Source organism: Neopelma chrysocephalum, unplaced genomic scaffold (genome assembly GCF_003984885.1).
Source record: "Neopelma chrysocephalum unplaced genomic scaffold, ASM398488v2 Primary Assembly neopelma1_84, whole genome shotgun sequence".
NCBI classification, from domain to species: domain Eukaryota; kingdom Metazoa; phylum Chordata; class Aves; order Passeriformes; family Pipridae; genus Neopelma; species Neopelma chrysocephalum.
Window position 1 is genome coordinate 5188942 of NW_020897746.1, and position 16653 is coordinate 5205594.

The 16653-nt window shown below is 46.3% G+C and overlaps 1 protein-coding gene across 1 annotated transcript in view; it reads right to left on the bottom strand.

The window, feature by feature from the left end:
* Positions 1–15472, bottom strand: part of MYO15B (myosin XVB) — a 40903-nt gene extending 25431 nt beyond the window's left edge. The window contains exons 1-22 of the mRNA XM_027691828.1: positions 13537–15472; positions 12704–12879; positions 12567–12628; positions 12288–12351; positions 11591–11667; positions 11235–11309; positions 10754–10874; positions 10116–10219; positions 8911–8974; positions 6570–6731; positions 5604–5662; positions 5398–5521; positions 4896–4991; positions 4164–4295; positions 3854–3979; positions 3253–3330; positions 2817–2965; positions 2678–2723; positions 2169–2293; positions 1932–2049; positions 1298–1473; positions 1031–1124 (exon numbers count right to left, since the gene is read on the bottom strand). Coding sequence (XP_027547629.1) covers positions 1031–1124; positions 1298–1473; positions 1932–2049; positions 2169–2293; positions 2678–2723; positions 2817–2965; positions 3253–3330; positions 3854–3979; positions 4164–4295; positions 4896–4991; positions 5398–5521; positions 5604–5662; positions 6570–6731; positions 8911–8974; positions 10116–10219; positions 10754–10874; positions 11235–11309; positions 11591–11667; positions 12288–12351; positions 12567–12628; positions 12704–12879; positions 13537–15472 — 4164 coding nt within the window. The remainder of the gene's footprint in view (positions 1–1030; positions 1125–1297; positions 1474–1931; positions 2050–2168; positions 2294–2677; positions 2724–2816; positions 2966–3252; positions 3331–3853; positions 3980–4163; positions 4296–4895; positions 4992–5397; positions 5522–5603; positions 5663–6569; positions 6732–8910; positions 8975–10115; positions 10220–10753; positions 10875–11234; positions 11310–11590; positions 11668–12287; positions 12352–12566; positions 12629–12703; positions 12880–13536) is intronic.
* Positions 15473–16653: the final 1181 nt, after the last annotated feature.

Sequence of the window (16653 nt, forward strand, 5' to 3'; positions counted from 1 at the left end):
TGGGCTGAGAAAGACGGTGACATGCTAAAGTCCAAAGGGCAGGGCTGAGGGGTGGGGGGAAAGAAGGAACTTTGCAGCAGGTGAACTTTGAGACCTTTGTTGTTGCTCCTGCATGTACAGAGACCTCGGCAAGCAAACACTGAAGTAACAGAAACGGATTCAAAAGAACTGTGCTGTTGTGGTTACCTGGGAGAAAGAAACCTGGGTCCTGTCCAAGTAGGAGGGCAGAAAATGGAATAGAAACTCACACTGTTCTGGGCATGGCATGGCAGAAGGCACCTGTGCAGGCTCCCATGACTGTCCTCTACCCTCTTCCCCATCCTTTGTTAGCCATGCCAGCAGTGCTGGTAGTTATGGGGATAGTGATGGGGATGTTAGTGGCTACTCTAAGCGTCAATGGTTTGATTTGGTGGTTTTAATTTTCTTTTTAATAGCTTGTGCTGCAAAATATATTCTACACATTTGACACAGCCATGGCTCTCTTCTGCACACAACTTTCCATCTTCTCAATAAGCTGCCATCCTGTTCTCTCCCCATCTGATTTCCAAAAGGACTTGAGCAGTCTGAGGTAGCTGTTAGGGGAGGATCATTGTGGACTGAAAAAATCTTGCATTTCAGTCACCATCTGGGAAGATACCAGAAATTGAACTGGGCAACTAAAAGAGCAAGGTGAGTGACTCCTCATAGCTTGAGAAGAACAGCAGCCCTGAAGACCTCAGATGGAATCAGCTGTAGTCTGGTGTAGGGCAGCCCAGAGAAGGTCACATAGCCAGACACACAGCTAGGCTGTGTTTGTACTAACTTTGCCAGTTCTGAATGCTGTCTAGGAAGAGAAGGCTCCAGTCTCTGTGTGTCCTTCATTTGACTACATTTATGTCAGCCCGAGAGTGAAGGACATCTCACTGGATTGTTTCCAACAAACTTTCTAAAGCCACCCCTGCCCTGGCCTCTCTGTTTAGTCACCAGCTCTCTCTGCTTAGTGCAGAAATAGCTCCTTTCGTACACCTTGTCCTGAGAAGAGTGTTGTTACCTGGCAGCGCTTCCTCCTTTGAATCAAAGGTCTGGAGATTAAAATCATGGTATTAAATTGCACCAAAGTCTTCTTCAGCCTCCTGTAACGCTTCCTAGAGGGATGAGAAAAGAGAAGAATTGGCTAAGGAGGGAAGCATCAGCAACACACACACACATAAAGCAGGCCAGGAGCCAACATGAAGGGGGGCCTGGCCAGGCACATCCCCACCTGGCTGTCCTGGGCAGGGCCAAAGGGCTGTTCCTGGCCTGGCCTTTGACTCCTGACCTTGCCTGGTAGCCTCGGAAGTGAGCCTGAATGACTGTGACTTTCTCCTGGAGGACACGGAGGCGTCTGCGGTGAAGGAGGCACCGGAATTTCCTCTGCAGAGTAACAACAGCCCAGCTCTGCCTCTGCATCCATCGTCGCTCCAGCAGCTGCCTGGCCTTCTCCTTCAGAAAGACCTGGGCAAAGGCAGCAGCTGCTGACCCACGAGGGAAGCAGCAGCTTCTCTAAGAGCTGGGCAGTAATAAAAGCTGCTGGTTTCTCTCTTTGCAGCCTTTAAGGGTTCCTGCTACGGAAAGTGGGGAGAACAGGAGGCACAGGTGCAGAGACAGAAATGGATGCGTTTGGGGAGGACAAAGAATCAAGGAGTGATGAAGGTTAGTAGGCAGCAAAGGGAGAAAACCAGATCTCCATTAAGGAATGCTGGGTGTACAGAGGAGTTGGCCATGCTACTACAACAACGTGGAGCCGGATTCTCCTGTTTATCTGAAATGCTGAAAATGCCTCCTTGAGACAAGAGGCAAAGCACGAGAGGGGAAGGCATGAAACATCCTCTCCTTGGGATCTCCATGCCTTGCCAGCCAGTGGATTGGTGGCTGGGCCTGTAGATGAAGATGGGGTTCTCTGTGGGCATCACCTTTGTTACTCCAATCTGATAGAGCTCCGAGGGGTTCCCCAGCACACGAGCCAGCACTGCTGCACAGCCTTCTCTCTCCTCCAGGCAGCTGAGCCCTCGCCCAGCCAGGAGTCCATACCTGGGAGATGAGGTGTCCATGTGACAGAAGCCAGGGCTGTAACTGGAGCCCGCAGAGAAATCACAGTGTGATGACAAGTTCATCCAGGGCCGAGTGGCTGGGGAATCCCAACCCTGTACCTGGCCAGGAAGTTCTGGAATGGAAGACGGATGGGGTATCCCTCCTTTCTGATGTGGATAGCCTCCAGTATCCCAGAATGTCGCAGCTGACAAGTGACATACTCCACATCAAAGATATTTGACAGCTGTGAAGATAAGGCAGAAGAAAAATTAAAAGCAAGAAATAAACAAAAAAATAAATAAATAAAGGAGGTAGGAGGCAGAGAGTTTAGAAAGGGTCTCCTTCTATTGTCCTGTCCTGAGTTTAGATCTTGCCATGATCTCTGAGCAATGGAATGCAAAATCCAATGCATTGTTTGGTGTCCAACTGACAGTGGCTTCTGTTCCTCCAGCACAGGGTTAACTCACATGGCCACAGGGAAGAGTGGGAGACAGAGAAAGAGGAAGAAAAGTCCCGAGCTACCAAATGAAGCAAAGAAGTTCAAATCCCAGCTGTGAAAGGAAAGTTGTTGGAGAATACACTTCAAGGAACTGAAGTACTCCATGAGGAGCTCTGGGTGCTGCCCTACCTTTTTGGGATTAGGAGTGATGCACCGAATGAAGAAGGCATGGCTCCTGGAAAACAGAAGGAAGAACCTTTGATCACCCTCCTCTCTGTGCTGACCCTGGAGGACCTCACACATTTCTGGGTGCAACAGCATCTCTCACCTTCTCAGCTTGGCTGTGAGGTCCTGCAAAGACTGCTGGAATTTGGACACCAGTGTGGAGGCCTGAGGCTTGAGCCCTTTGCCCCTCGGCCCCAGCTTCCTTTGCTGACTATAGGCAGCTTTAGCCTTCTGGAAAATATGAGACACCACCTGCAAAAACAAAGAAATGAACAAAATTCCCTGAACTACAAGGAAAGAATGATCTCTTCTACTTGACACTACCCTCAGGCAGTCTGTGCATTTTATATATAATGCATCAAATACAGGCAAAGACAACTAGCTCAATTCCCAAGCGTCCTTCAGTAAAATAGAACTCTTCATGGTTTCTCCAGGTCCTCCTGACACCTGATCAGGACCTTTCTGCTTCTCATGTGAAAGCAATGAGTGGCTCATTAGGTGTCTGCAACAGAGATCTTCCTCCTGAACCACTGCAGTACCTTGAGGCGGCTCTGAGAGAAGATGTCCAGCACCTCTGGACGCAGCTGGTCACGGTTTTTATTAAGAAACTTGTGGACCTGCAGAGGCAAAGTCTGGTTTAATGCACCATTCAGACCAGGCAGACAGGCAAACAACCCTCTTACACACACCTTGACTGGGGCCACGCAGCTGGAAAGGGGGAACAAGGGGAAAGCCCTGGAGAATGAAGCTGGCTCTTCCTGCTGCCATCAAGAGTGGAGGGGACAATGACTTCTGCTTTTGGGAGGGATTGCTCCTCTTCCCTTCACATTGCCCAGCAGGCTTTGACCTCTCACTTCTTTTCAGCAGCAATAGCTTTCCTGGACTTCCAGGGCTCTGGGCAAGCAGTGCAGGCTATTGTGTCACTGAGGTCAATAACTATTTTGCTCCTGCCCAGAGGCAGCTAAGTTGCTTCTCCTGATAAGAATCTCCTAATTTGTGATAAACTGATGCTCTAGAGGGATGTGGAGTTACTAAGGGAGGGTTTTGGTTACAGGACTGGGAGCTGGTCCATCAGGACACCCACAGCTTGTCTCCAAGCTGGGCTATTGCTCCAGCTGCTCCGAGCCCCTGCCAGCTCACCTGGTAGGTGACAGGGCCTGCATAGTGCTTCACAGTGAACACTGGCAAGGGCAGCTTGGGCTTGGCATACCAGGGGCTGTTTCCATGATGGTAGTGACACTTTTGGAGGAAAGTGTGGTCTGTGGCCTGTAAAGGAGATGACAAATATTCCCTGCTGCTGCAACATATTAAATAGACTGAAAAGCTGCTGTTAAACCAAAGGAAAAAACATCTAATACTGGTGCAGACACAGTAGCTGTTCAGTCTGGATAACAACTTCACCATAATCATCCTGTGAAAGGGATTACACAGGAGGCCAAGAGCTTCTTACCTGAGTCAGTGATGTCTGGTCATCCAGGATACACAAGATGCCGTGGGGTTTTGCAGTGAGGAAATCGAGGCACGACTCGCTGTACATCTTGGAAATAGGAATCCAAGCTAACTGCTCTTGGCTGTATTCCTCCTGCATATTAAAGACCAAATCCAGCCATGCAAACAAGAGCAAATGGAGGAAGTTAACAAGAGGGATTTGGTTTGTTCATCAGGAAGTTGGTGTTCCACTACTGTTAGGAACTTGCCTAGAATTATCTGGTTTTGTCTTATGAAACTTCTTCTAAAGCCACTAATGATTGTCCTAATTTAAGAGAGCAAGGCCGTTAAGCAGAGAGGTAAAGTGAACTGTAAAAGGCAACAAATCTGATAAATTTTCATCCCCAGTACATAAGTGGTACATAAAATGCTACAAAGAAGCCAAACAGGCTTTAAAAGGTACTGGCTGAGGTCTGGGATCCTTCATCCTGACAACTCACTTATAAAACCTGCAAAAGGGAGCAATGCCCTAACAATCTCTCATTCTCTTAATTTTACCTTGATTTACCACAGAATTAGTAAAAGATATTAAATAGGCTCTTTGGACTGGAATTCCATGGATACTGCTTAAGAGGACCAGGTCCATTCAGCTTCCTATTCACTGCTAAAGGATCCTCTCCAGCCGAGGACACCTCAGCTCATTCCATATGTGCTGCCTTGACATGTTGTGGGGGTTCCATTAAGTTCCATTTACCTCTTCCTGGGCAATGACAGTCTGACTGAAAAACTGCTGGAGGTGCTCATTGGCAAAGTTGATGCAGAGCTGCTCCAAGCTGTTCAACCCGAGATCCTGCAAAGACAAAAAAAAAGGATAATCCTTTCCAACACCCAGCCCATCCAGGGACCTGTGGCTTCCTGTAAATGCTGCACAGCCTCAGCTGGTGCTGAGCTGAGCTGCTGGTTCAGGCAGCTGGTTCTGATCAGTGTGAATGAACCCTAGAAGTTCAAATCATCTTCTGTCTCATCTGCAAGCTCTCAGCCTGGTTTATTGACTAGGCTGAACAGCAAGAGGCAAGACAAGCTGTGAAGGAGCATGAAGAAGAAGAGATCTCTTGGCTGCACAGCCCCACCTACATATTCCATTGTTTTCATCGTTCCTTGAGACACAGATTTTAACAGGAGTCCTAAGTAAAAAACTCAGAGGTGCTGGTGAGCACTCACAGCCCAGACCATAGCAAAAGAACAGGCAAAGTAACCTCAAAACCGTGTATGTCCACAATTCCCACGGCACAGTCTGATTCCCAGGGAGCCAACCACTCGTTGATCCTCAGCAGCAGCCACTCAAAAAGCAGATAGTACAGGGTCTTGGCAATGGAGTCCCTGAGGGGGAGAGGGCAGTAAAACCAATTACTGCAAAGACTCTTGGGAGCATCTCACCAACCCAGGCAATAGCAGAAGTCACCTGGCATCAATGGCTCCTTCTACAGACAGAGGGGTGAAGATCCGATCATATGATGTCACCTGGATACATAAAGAGCCAGAATTTTCTGTTATTAACTCACAAATACACCTTTTTTTCTTCTTCCTTTTTTTTTTTAATCCACAAGGAAAACAACCCAACTAATAAATTGATTGGGTTGGTTTTTTTTCCTATTTGGCCCGAGAATTTACCCAGGTACCAAAGGCAAAAGTAAACCGAGAATTTTGCTGCCACATTTCGGGGGGTAACTCAGCTGGCCAAACTGATAAGCCTGAAGCCACCTCATGTCAGTGAAGAGGTTTCCTGGGTGTGAGTTCTGGCATCTTTACAGAGCTGCCTTGAGGGATTCAGCTCATTCTAACCATTTTACTAGTCCTGTTCCCTCCCAGATTTTGGGCCTTCTAAGGTGGTGGTCCCTCTGTTGACAGAGCATTGGACATCCTGTGCTTCAGGATGAATAAGAAATCACCAAGAAGGTACTCACAGTGACACGGTGAGTGACAGCACTTTGCAGGGAATCTGCTGAGACACACAACAAATTGGCCACAATCTGGATCTCAGTGTCACTGGCAATGGCAGCGTGTTCATAAGATTCTTTCTAAATAAAAGAGAACAACAAATTCATCTGTGGATGGGATACGAGTCCCACTGGTATCAATATTCTCAACAGCACCTCAGCTGCACAGAGCTGGTCACAACAAAAAACAATCTGGGTAAGACACTGGGTTTATTTTGGCTCCTCAAAGAGCCACTCAAGCTCTAATGACCTTTGCTTGCCTCCCATTTCTGTCCCTGCCTAGGTCAGTCCAGAGCCCAACATAAAAAGAACAGAATAGTCTTCAAAAGATGCCATCTTCAGTCAGGAATAATGTCCCTGGTCCCATCACGTGGGATAACAGCAACATTCAGCACACATAGCCCATTCCCAAACTGTCGAGGGTGAGGTACCTCGCAGGAGGTAAAGCAGATGTTCCCCAGCTGCAGAATGGCAGCCAGGACAGCCCAGGTGGAGTTCAGCTGGTCCTCAGAGAGGCAGATCCCCTCCAGAGCTTGCACCAAGACCAGAAAGTCCTGACTGTCCTCCTTCCCCAGGATGTCACATGCTCTGCCCTGAGAGGAAAGGGACAGATAATCCTGATCAGCCCCTTTTGCCCCAGGCTGGAGCTGAGCCACCAGCAGCAAACTTCAGAGTAGTTCAGTGTTTTAAGAACTGGAGGAATCTGAAATAAAAAGACCAAAGGCACCACTAGTGGGAGCTCAGCATTTGTGATGGACCAGTCTCTCTTCTCTCTGGAGTTCTTGAGAGTGAGATCTCTCTTGCCCTCACATGCCAAGTTTCTGTTATGGTTCCAGGACAAGCACCCCTGCTACCCCTTGGCCACTCCTGGGGCGCAGCTTGAGAGCAGAAGGGATGCCAGAACTGACTCCAAATAAGTCATGGCAGAATCACCACCCCAGATTGTACCAGGACCTAATGTGTCAAGGCAAATGGGGACCTGTGCACCCAGAGAGCCACCCTGTGTTACAGCCTGTCTCATCTCTGCCTCAGAGCTTCACTACAGTATGGCCTTATCATGTTTCTGCTTCTTGAGCTTATCTCTACAGGACACTCCTAACAACAGCCCTAAAGTTCACAGAAATCCTGGGTCGGGCTGGGGGGGACTGTGGAACCCGTTTGTGTACAAGGGCATTCTTTGATCAAAGTTTCAAGCTACTCTCAGATTCCAGTGAGACAAGGATGAGGTCCAGGCAGCCCCTGGGCCAAGACCAACATCCAAGAGAGATTTTGTCAGTCTCTGCCAACTTCTTTGTGCATAATCTGATCTTTTTTCCTCTCCTTCTCTGCAGCCGACCGAGACATTCCTGTTAACTATCACCTTGAAGCGTTTGGTTTACAACCCTTTGCCAACCAGGAACGTCACCCATCAAGGGATGGGCCCCTAATTGCCCTCCATCCTTGAGTCATTATTGGTACTTGTCCATTCCTTGCCTGAAGGCAAGATGATAGCAATCACTATCCAGGATTCCTCACACGACCACAGCTGCTGTGAAGAGCTGCTGCTCCCACCTGGGAAAGCTGACTCACAGGGCTGAAATAGGAAAGATCTCTTGCTACTTCTGTGAACTGCTTGAGTGTAGAAAACAAAGCAAAAAAACCCCAACAAACAAGCAAACAAAACAAACAACCTCCCAAAACGCAATCAGACAAAACCAAAACTTGTTCCAAGATTATGACTTGACATAAGCAAACAATTTTCCAACTTAAATAACTGTACATTTCAGAGGTTCAAAATTTGCACCCGTTGACTCAGGCAATGAAGCAAGTTTTTTGCAGAAGGTAGAAAGAAATACTCCCTGTTCTTTGCAGTCCCACAATAAACTGCAAATGCAAGGAAAGGAAACGAGAAAAGGATTTTTTCACCACACGATGGAGCCATGGGTTTACACAATGATATCTTTTTAAAATGTTTTGCTTAGGAGCAGAAGGGGCCTGAAAGGTGAGAAAAGAATCACAGAAGAGAAAAGGTATTGCTTCTTCGGTCAGGCGTGAGAAGGAACAGAGCAGACTTTAGCATGTCCTTTGAAGGACACATTAGCAGGGAAGCAAAGTTAGTAAGTGTCTCACTACCCAAACAGAAGTGTTGTCTTGGCCGTTTCACTGCATCAGCTGCTGCAGAGCATCCTCAGCTCACTCACCTGATTCAGGTAAAAGTAAGACTCTGCCTCTTGCAAGTACATCTCCTCCTTCTGCTCCACGGGCAGCCCAGCCAGCAGCTCATAAAACACGTGGTAGTTCCTCTCACCATGGGCCTGACAGGGGACACATTCATAGAGTTGACTCATGTCCAGCTCCAAACCCCTACAGAATATACTCAAAGAGCAGGACACAAACCCTGAAGTCACCAAGACAAGGCCAGAACCATTTAATTTGAAAAGTTTCCAGGTTTTCTTGTTGACACCTTAGGAACATTCTATGTAAGAGCAGTCCTTTTCACACAGTTACAATATTTGACCTTTTCCACACTCCAGAGATAAAGAAAAATGAGTTGAGGAAATATTTAACTCTCAGTGATCCCTAATAAATGGCTTCATTCAAGCTGTTTGAGACAGAGAGACCTTCTACTTTATCCAAATAAAATAAGTGATCGCCCTGTGCTACACAGAGGGGACATATTCCTTGTTCTCTTGAAATGGGAGGCAATTCTCATACTTATTCCTATTCCTGTTACTCAACAGTAAGTTTAAGATTAAATATCAATAAGGGAGAGAGGGAGTCACTGGTCCTCACCTGAAATACCACTCGGGACTTCTCCAGCAGGTACTGGGAGATGGAAGTCCCCACCACGACACCACTGAGCATAAGACAACAACAGCTCCTGTCAGAGGCTAGGAACAGGTTTTCTGCAGATCACTGTCTCTGTAGATAAGAATGATCTAAGGGGTGTAGTCTACATCAATTTCCAAAATATTTTGACAAAGGTGTGGGACTTTCAGGGAAACCAAGCAACCACAGCATAAGAGGGAAGGTCCTGACATGGGAGTAAAGGGGAATCCTGTTAACAGTGTGAGGCAACCACTAGAATTCCACAAAGTGTCTGTGCCTGACCAATGAGTGTAACTGAGGGTTTGATAAATGGCCTAAAAGAGCAGCTGAACAGCAATGTGACAAAGCTTCCTGTTTGTATGAAATGATTCAAGGCAGTGAAGATAAAAGCCAACTGTCAATAAATGCAGACAGACCTTAGAGTACAGAGTGAGTGGGCAAGAAAATGGCACATGAAACCCACTGTAGATAAATGTAAAGTGATGGATGCAGGCCCAGCTTCACACATAAACACACAGCCTCCAAATTCACCACTGCTCCTTAGGACTGAGACCTGAGAGTTATGGCAGACAGTTACATGAGAGAATCAGCTCAGTGCTTGGCAACAGCCAGAAAACAACCCAAGCAAACAAACCAAACACAGAGGTTAGAAAGGAGGCAGGTTCAAAACAGAAAGGTGTTTTTCACAGAACTGGTTAGACCTGTGGAACACTTCTCAAAGGCTCTTGCAGATGCATGAAGTTCGTACGAGTCCAAGAGGAAACTGGAAAACCTCAAGAGACTCGGGAAAACTCCTGGGCTGCTGCAAATGGTCAAGAGCTCACAGAGTGTTAGAGAAAAGTGTTGTATGTATTTGGCCTGTTCTTGTCTCAGTCAGAGCTTGTGGCCCATGTTGGGGACACCACACTGTATTAGGTGGCTTCTTGGTATAACCAGTTCAGCCATCCTTATGTTCTTAATGTAACACTCATCTTCAGAAGTAAGATCCATTCTTTGGTGGAGGAAACCTAAGGGCAAAATAAGGGTGTAAACTCACCCTCTTCCTACCCTGATGATAACAGGAGTGAAGGGGAGGGAGGGAATTGCCTGAGCCCCAAGCACTGCTCGACCTTTCCTCACCCCACCCCTCGGCAGTGCAAGGAAACACCCACAGTGTTTCTTCAACTCACTGTCGCAGGTGGACGTTCAGAAGCTTTCCAAAACGGCTTGAGTTGTCATTGAGGATGGTTCTGGCATTTCCAAAACTCTCCAGGATGGGCAGGACATGGCAGGGCTTGAAGAAAAGAGGGAGATGACACTTCAGTAGCAACCACAGGTTTTTAAACCAAACGGGGCTTAAGTAACTATTAGTTTATAAATCTGAGAAAAATGGGACTTCAGTGATATAATTCTTGTCTGGATAAAAAATCTCTTTTTAAATGTATCTTGGTATCATTATCTCTAGCCAGCGGCAAGTTGCTTTGTGAGCTCTTTATGATCTTTCACTTTACTTCTGCTCTGTGTTTGTTCAGATTCACCTCCCAGACTCTGATATAAGCTCTCTAGGGCAGGTATGATATCTCTGTTCAAACAGATACACCACTCTAGACAGCACCAGACCTCAAGGATATTAATATACAGAACTACAAATACACTGGCTCTCCTCATGTCTTTATGGGAGGTTCACCTTGGACCACAAGCCATCCAAAGTCCAGCTCAGCTGAGCAGGAATAAAGAAATAACATCAGCCTGGTCTCTCTCTCCTGTCTTTGGCTTCTTTTCCTTGCCCAACCACCACAGTATCCAGCCAACCTCTGTTATCTCTCACCTGTCTGATCCTGTGGCTGTCTGATCTCTGGTACAGCAGGGTCAGGTATTGCACAATTGCTTTGGCAGCTTCTGTTTTACCTGATCCACTGTGTCCACTGGAGGAACAAGAGGTAAGGAAGCTGGTATCAAAACAGAGTTACCTAATCTAGACACATCAGAGCCCTGTTACAGCAAATCAGTGGGGTTGTACTGATTTACAACTGAAGATCTGTCACCTAGTGCTTGAAGCCCTGAGACAACTTGACAAAATGGTCCCAGATAAGATTCCACTGTGGAATGCCAAATGCCTTCTCTTCCACTCCTCCGAACTGATGTGAAAGCAAATATAAACCATTTTTGCACAGAGTGAAACAAAAATCCACCTTATTCAGGTTCTCTACTGAGAGCCCTCACACAAGAGCCAGAATGATCAACTTACAAAGATGAAAGTTTTACATAAAGAAATTAGCAGGTCTTCAGGAAAGTACCTCATTTCCTACCTGATGATGACACACTGCTCCTGCCCTGACGACTGGGACAGCGTGTAGGCCATCTCTGCTATGGCAAAGACGTGTCTGCATGGACAGAAAGAAAACCCCCATTAACTGACCTCACATTTCTACCTCACAAACACAGCACCAAAAGGTTACTCATCAGGGATCTACATTAGATACAGGTCCAAGCAACTACAACTTTGCCAAATGGGTTGTTCACTTCCTGTGACATTCATCCTGCTCTATCACACAACTGGAGGAACATAAAATATGCTCTGGAGCACAAATGGAACAGGGTTTAGGGAGTTATTCGAGAAAGAGGAACATACGGGGCATTTTTTGAGAGAGTCCCCTGATGGTACCGGGTAGCCACATCTTCAGAGTAGATACTGAGGTCTTTGAAAGGATTCACAGAAACCAAAATTTGCCCAATGTAAGTCTAGGACAAATATAAGAAATGGGAAAAAAAAATCTGGTGGCTTCTTAGAATTTTCTGAATGAGGAATGCAACTGAACACATATATTAGTACAAAGATTTAAATGCCCTTTAAAAGAATACTGTCTGTTCTGACTATACTGTCATCTTATCCAGGGCACAGTTTTTCAGTGGCATTTTCAAAGCTCTGTCATTAATAATTTGGGATAAGTGAGCGCTCACTGGTCTGTGGTCACCTTCTCTGGCCACTGTCTATTCTCTGAGCTCCACATGAAATTACAGGCATTGCTAAGACAGGAGAGTCCCACTAGGAGCAGCTGAGGACAAAATGGAACCCAAGTATCCTCACAGGATGCCAACGAATAGCAAAATTACAGAGAAGCTCTTGAACTTCCTGATTTTACCCCCAATATTTCATGTTATCTGTCTTCTGAGCAAAAGCTGAGTGAGTATCCTTTTTATCACTTTAATGAACGAGCTCTTGAGCTACTTGGTGCACTATTAAAGCTTGATGGAATAATATAAATTATTTTCTCTTACAGCTCATTGCTCAGAATGAATAAGTACCGAAGAAAACAAAACAAAACCAAACCAACCACCACCACCCACAGTTTATCTCATACATAAATGAGGTTGCGGTGGAACCTCTTCTTCAGGCACAGCAGGACTGAGCTCTCAGAGACTTCCCTACAAATAGAAGAAAGGACTGGTCAGATATAAGCTTCACTTGCATGTGTTAATAGTAGCCTTACTCAGCTATGATATGCATCAAATTAATTCTGTTTCCTCCCACGATAGCCCAAGATCTATAACGTGCTTTCTGTTGTTGAGCCAACTTTGAAGGATAACAATCAAGCCCCCGTGGCCTGAACTAGCTGCAGAATGCTACTGAGGACACATACTCCAGTCTGGTTAGATCTTCAATCTCCTCAACTTCTGCACAGAGGTCTTCACACCTGTACACCTGAAATGCACAGACACATTACTGACCATCAGCAGAAGCTCAGTTTCATTCCAGTACCGGAGACAGCACCTGTACCTGTTTCTGCATGAACTCCATCTCTAGCACGTCGTCAGCGACATCTTCTGCCTCCCACTGCTCCTTGCAGACCTTCCTCACATGGCTGCTGGCCAGCTGTGGGTCCCTGTAGATGGCCCACTTGCTCAGGTTCTCGATGGTCAGGCGTGGCAGCAGCAGCTCCGCGTTCAGCCACGCTGCAGGGTCACAGCCCTGAGCCTGCTGCTGAGACCAGTGAACACCAGGCGTGGCCACGGACCCTGCAGTCTGGAGGACACCCGAGCCTCCTTTGACATCCACCTCACTGGAATGATCTGATGTCCATATTGGATCCTCTTCATGCAGAAGGAAGCCCTGTTTGCTGTTTCTCTGGCTTTGACCCACCAAAGATCTGGGAAGGTCACATTTGAATTTGCAACCCTGTTGCACAGGTGTGACAGATTTTCTGTCTGATAGAGATCTCAGCTTTTCTAGGGAACAACCCTTTCCAGAGCCCCTGGATAAGGAGTTTTTAGCCTTAACCAAGCTGTGGACTCTGGGGAATACTATAGCAAACTTGGCATCAGTAGCATTGCTCTTTTCCTCATCCAAGCATGGAGAGGAACTGCTTCCATGAAGAGGGGAATCACTAGAAGGCAAATCAACGTGTCCCACTTCCTCTGCCATTTTAGGACCACTTTTGCCCTCCAATAATGGAGGAGAAGATTCCTTGTCCCTCGGCTCAGCCCTCCCCAGCTGTCCAGCTGCACCAGGGAAGGCTTTGCCCGACCGACCAACCCACCCAGCAGTGCTTAGAAGCCGGATTGCCATTCTACTTCTGAATCCAAAAGGTTTGCTGCTCTTCTTCCTCTTACCAAATTTCTTCAAGAGCCATCTTGAAATCCCAATTGCACGTGCCACTCTCAGCAGACGAGCTTTCAGCCTTGATTTCTTGGCAGGTTTTTGCCCAAGCCAGCTGGTGACTTTTCTAAAAGTAGACTGAGTGTGCAAGTGCTTGGATCCTTTCCAATCATGCCCATGTTCTGTTTCGGAAGGTGCCTCTGCAAGCACTTCTTCTGCTTTCTCTTCTTTTGCCTCTGAAGTCTGGCCTGAACTCAGTTTAACTTTTCCAGTAACTTTTCCAACTTTCTTCTTCTTTCCAAGGAGCTGCTTATCAGATGATTTTTTAACAATCATGGAGCAGCTTGAAGTATTTGATCTTTTCTCTCCAAAACTTTGAGCTATGTCAGGTTCTTTTTGTTTACTGAGGGTTTCTAGAGTCATGGGTTTTGAACAGATGCTTTCAACATTTTTCAGGTCTGAGTTGGTTCCCAAAGCCATCTGGACAGGATTCGGTTCACAGCTTGGTAATAGTTTGGTCTCAGCATTTTTATGCTTCTTTTTCAGACTGAGAGGGATTTGGGATTGAGAACTTTTCTTTGTGAGCATCATCGCTGCTAATTCCTGCTTGCTGCAGTCTGATGAACTGTCCCTCTGTCCATGTGCTACCTCTTCACCTTGTTCTGCGATCTCACACCTCCCAGACTTCTCCTTCAGAGTCCTCTGCTGTTTGGAGAGCAAAGGGCTGTCTTCCAGCACACTGCCTTCACTGTTCACCATCTCCTCCTGTTCAGATCCTTGATGTACTTTGCTAAGTCCAACATGGAGTTTTGCTTTCACAGCACTTGGCAGTGGTTTTGTTGCATTTTCCTTTCCTTCATCAGTGGTCTCTTCAGTTCTATTCTCCCCAACACTGTCAGAATTTATATGTCCTTCTTTACATACATCTTGAACTCTGTCATTTTCTAGTATATTTTCCTTGTCTACTTCATTATTTTCTCTGTTCCTAAGACTCTTAACTTGGAATTCTGAAATGTTTACCTCATCATCTGCCCCACTGTTCTCAGCTAGAATACATTTTGGTTGTGTCGGCATGTCATCTTGCTTCTTCATCTTCTCCTCTGCTTCCAATCCTGCACGGATTGTGTCTTCATCCTCAGATTCAATTTTTCCACCTGTGGTTTCCTCCTCCCTTTTAGGTTCAATAGATGCTTCATTGCTTTCATCAACCACTTCCTTGTAGCCTTTGCCTTCAGTCACAGGAGGACCTTCGAGCACGGCTTCTTTCTCACTGTTGCCATCTTCCTCGTCTGAACTGCTCCTCTCTTCTGAACTACCTTTCTCTTCTGAAGAACTGCTCTTCTCTTCTGAACTGTTCCTCTGTTCTGAAGAACTGCCCTTCTCTTCCGAACTGCTCTTCTCTTCTGAAGAGCTGCTCTTCTCTTCACTGCTGGAAGTGCTGCCCACTACAGTCTCTTTTGTACCCGTTTCTTGGGTCCCATGGCCTTCACTGCTGGAGTCAGAGCAGGAGTTACCTGAGGTTTCCAGGAAATTTTCTTCTTCACTTTCAGTGATAACAATCCTGGCATATTTTTCAACTTTCTTTTTCCCAGTCCTCTCACCTTTTCCCTGTGCTGTACTGCCTTGGGATTGAGGACTTGACTTCTGCCCAGAAGCCTCCTTAAAGCCATGTTTCCCTCTGTGCTTTCCCCTGGGGTTCTGTGCCTTCTCTGGTGGGTTCTCTTTCCGAAAAGAACCCTCAGCACTTTGCTCTGCAATTGCCTTTATAGACTCCGACTCAGTGACTTTTCCCCTGACACCAACACGCTTTCCACACTTCTTTCTAGAACTGTGTTTCTTGCTGTTTGTGGTGGATTTACCCTCCTTGTCACCGCTGTCCTCACTCTCCTGCCCTGATGTCCTTTCCTGTTGCTTGCAGGCCTTTTGTTTTTTCCCCTCCAACCTGGACATGACCCGTTCTCTGTGTTTTCTTCCCAAACCAGATTCACTTTTATCATTCCTCTTGTAGGCTCTTTTTCCCTGGAATAACTTTTTGTGGTCATTTTCCTTGCTTCCCTGAAGCCTCCCCAGACTCTGGATTTTTAAGGGCTCTTCTTCAAGGGTGTCACCTTGTCCAGGCAGTGACTCTTTGCCCTTCAGTTGCCCTCTACTCTTCCCTTCCCTCTGCCTCCCACAGCGGATCTTTGAGTCTCCTGGGGAGCTCATGTTTTTCTCACAATTCAACACTTTCTCTTTTCCAGCCCTTTTCTGCCGAGTCTTGGATCGGGAAGGAGGCATTTCTCCAGCATCCAGGATTGTGTGAGGGCTTATCCCAATTCACCTATGAAAGGAAACATTGTGCATTTTGCTGTGAAATCAGCTACAAAGGGAGGCCAGATCTTCCTAAGCTCTAATTTACCTTGTTTCTGTAAAGCCAAATGTCTGCAGAACTTCACCTCTGCCAAATTGACTATACTGTTCCAGGTTAAGCTCTGGTTTATTTTGTCACAAATCACCCTGATTTTCTTTTTTTTTGTTAAGAGTCTTGCCACAGGCAACTGTCCATGATTTTCTACAGTTGACAAAGATTTGGCCACACTGCAGTTTAAGAAATAATGATTATTTTGTTTCAGGTTTTGCTTCACTTTTGCTTTTATAGTACAGAGGCTACAAGCCCAAGAGTTCTGGACAAGGTTTGTTGAAACTTGCTTCCATCCACAGGTATCTCCCCACCCTAAAGGGGATGGGGAAAGAGCACACAGTCAAGATTGCAATCCAGCAAGCTTTAAAGCTTTAAATCTTTGCAGGTGCTATAAAGTCTGATAAGGAGTGAGAATTTTTAGCATTTAATACCTCAGGAAGGCAGCCTACTCTGCTGGAAGGAAATGAAACCATTCTCCAGGACATCTAATGACCTGCTTGCAGACTGAAACTTGTCCAAGCATCCTTAAAAGTCATTAAAATAAATTTTTTAAAAGGCCATTGAAAAATACATTCCAGTACTCTGAGAGCAAACCAGCAAGAAACAACTGTGTGAATCAAAGTTTGCCTCACCTCAGTCACTCCAAGGAGGGCAGCAAAACTTCATTTCAGATTTACACAGTCCAGGAAGGCTGATGCTCCAAAAAAAAAAAAAAAAGCCCCCTTGGGTG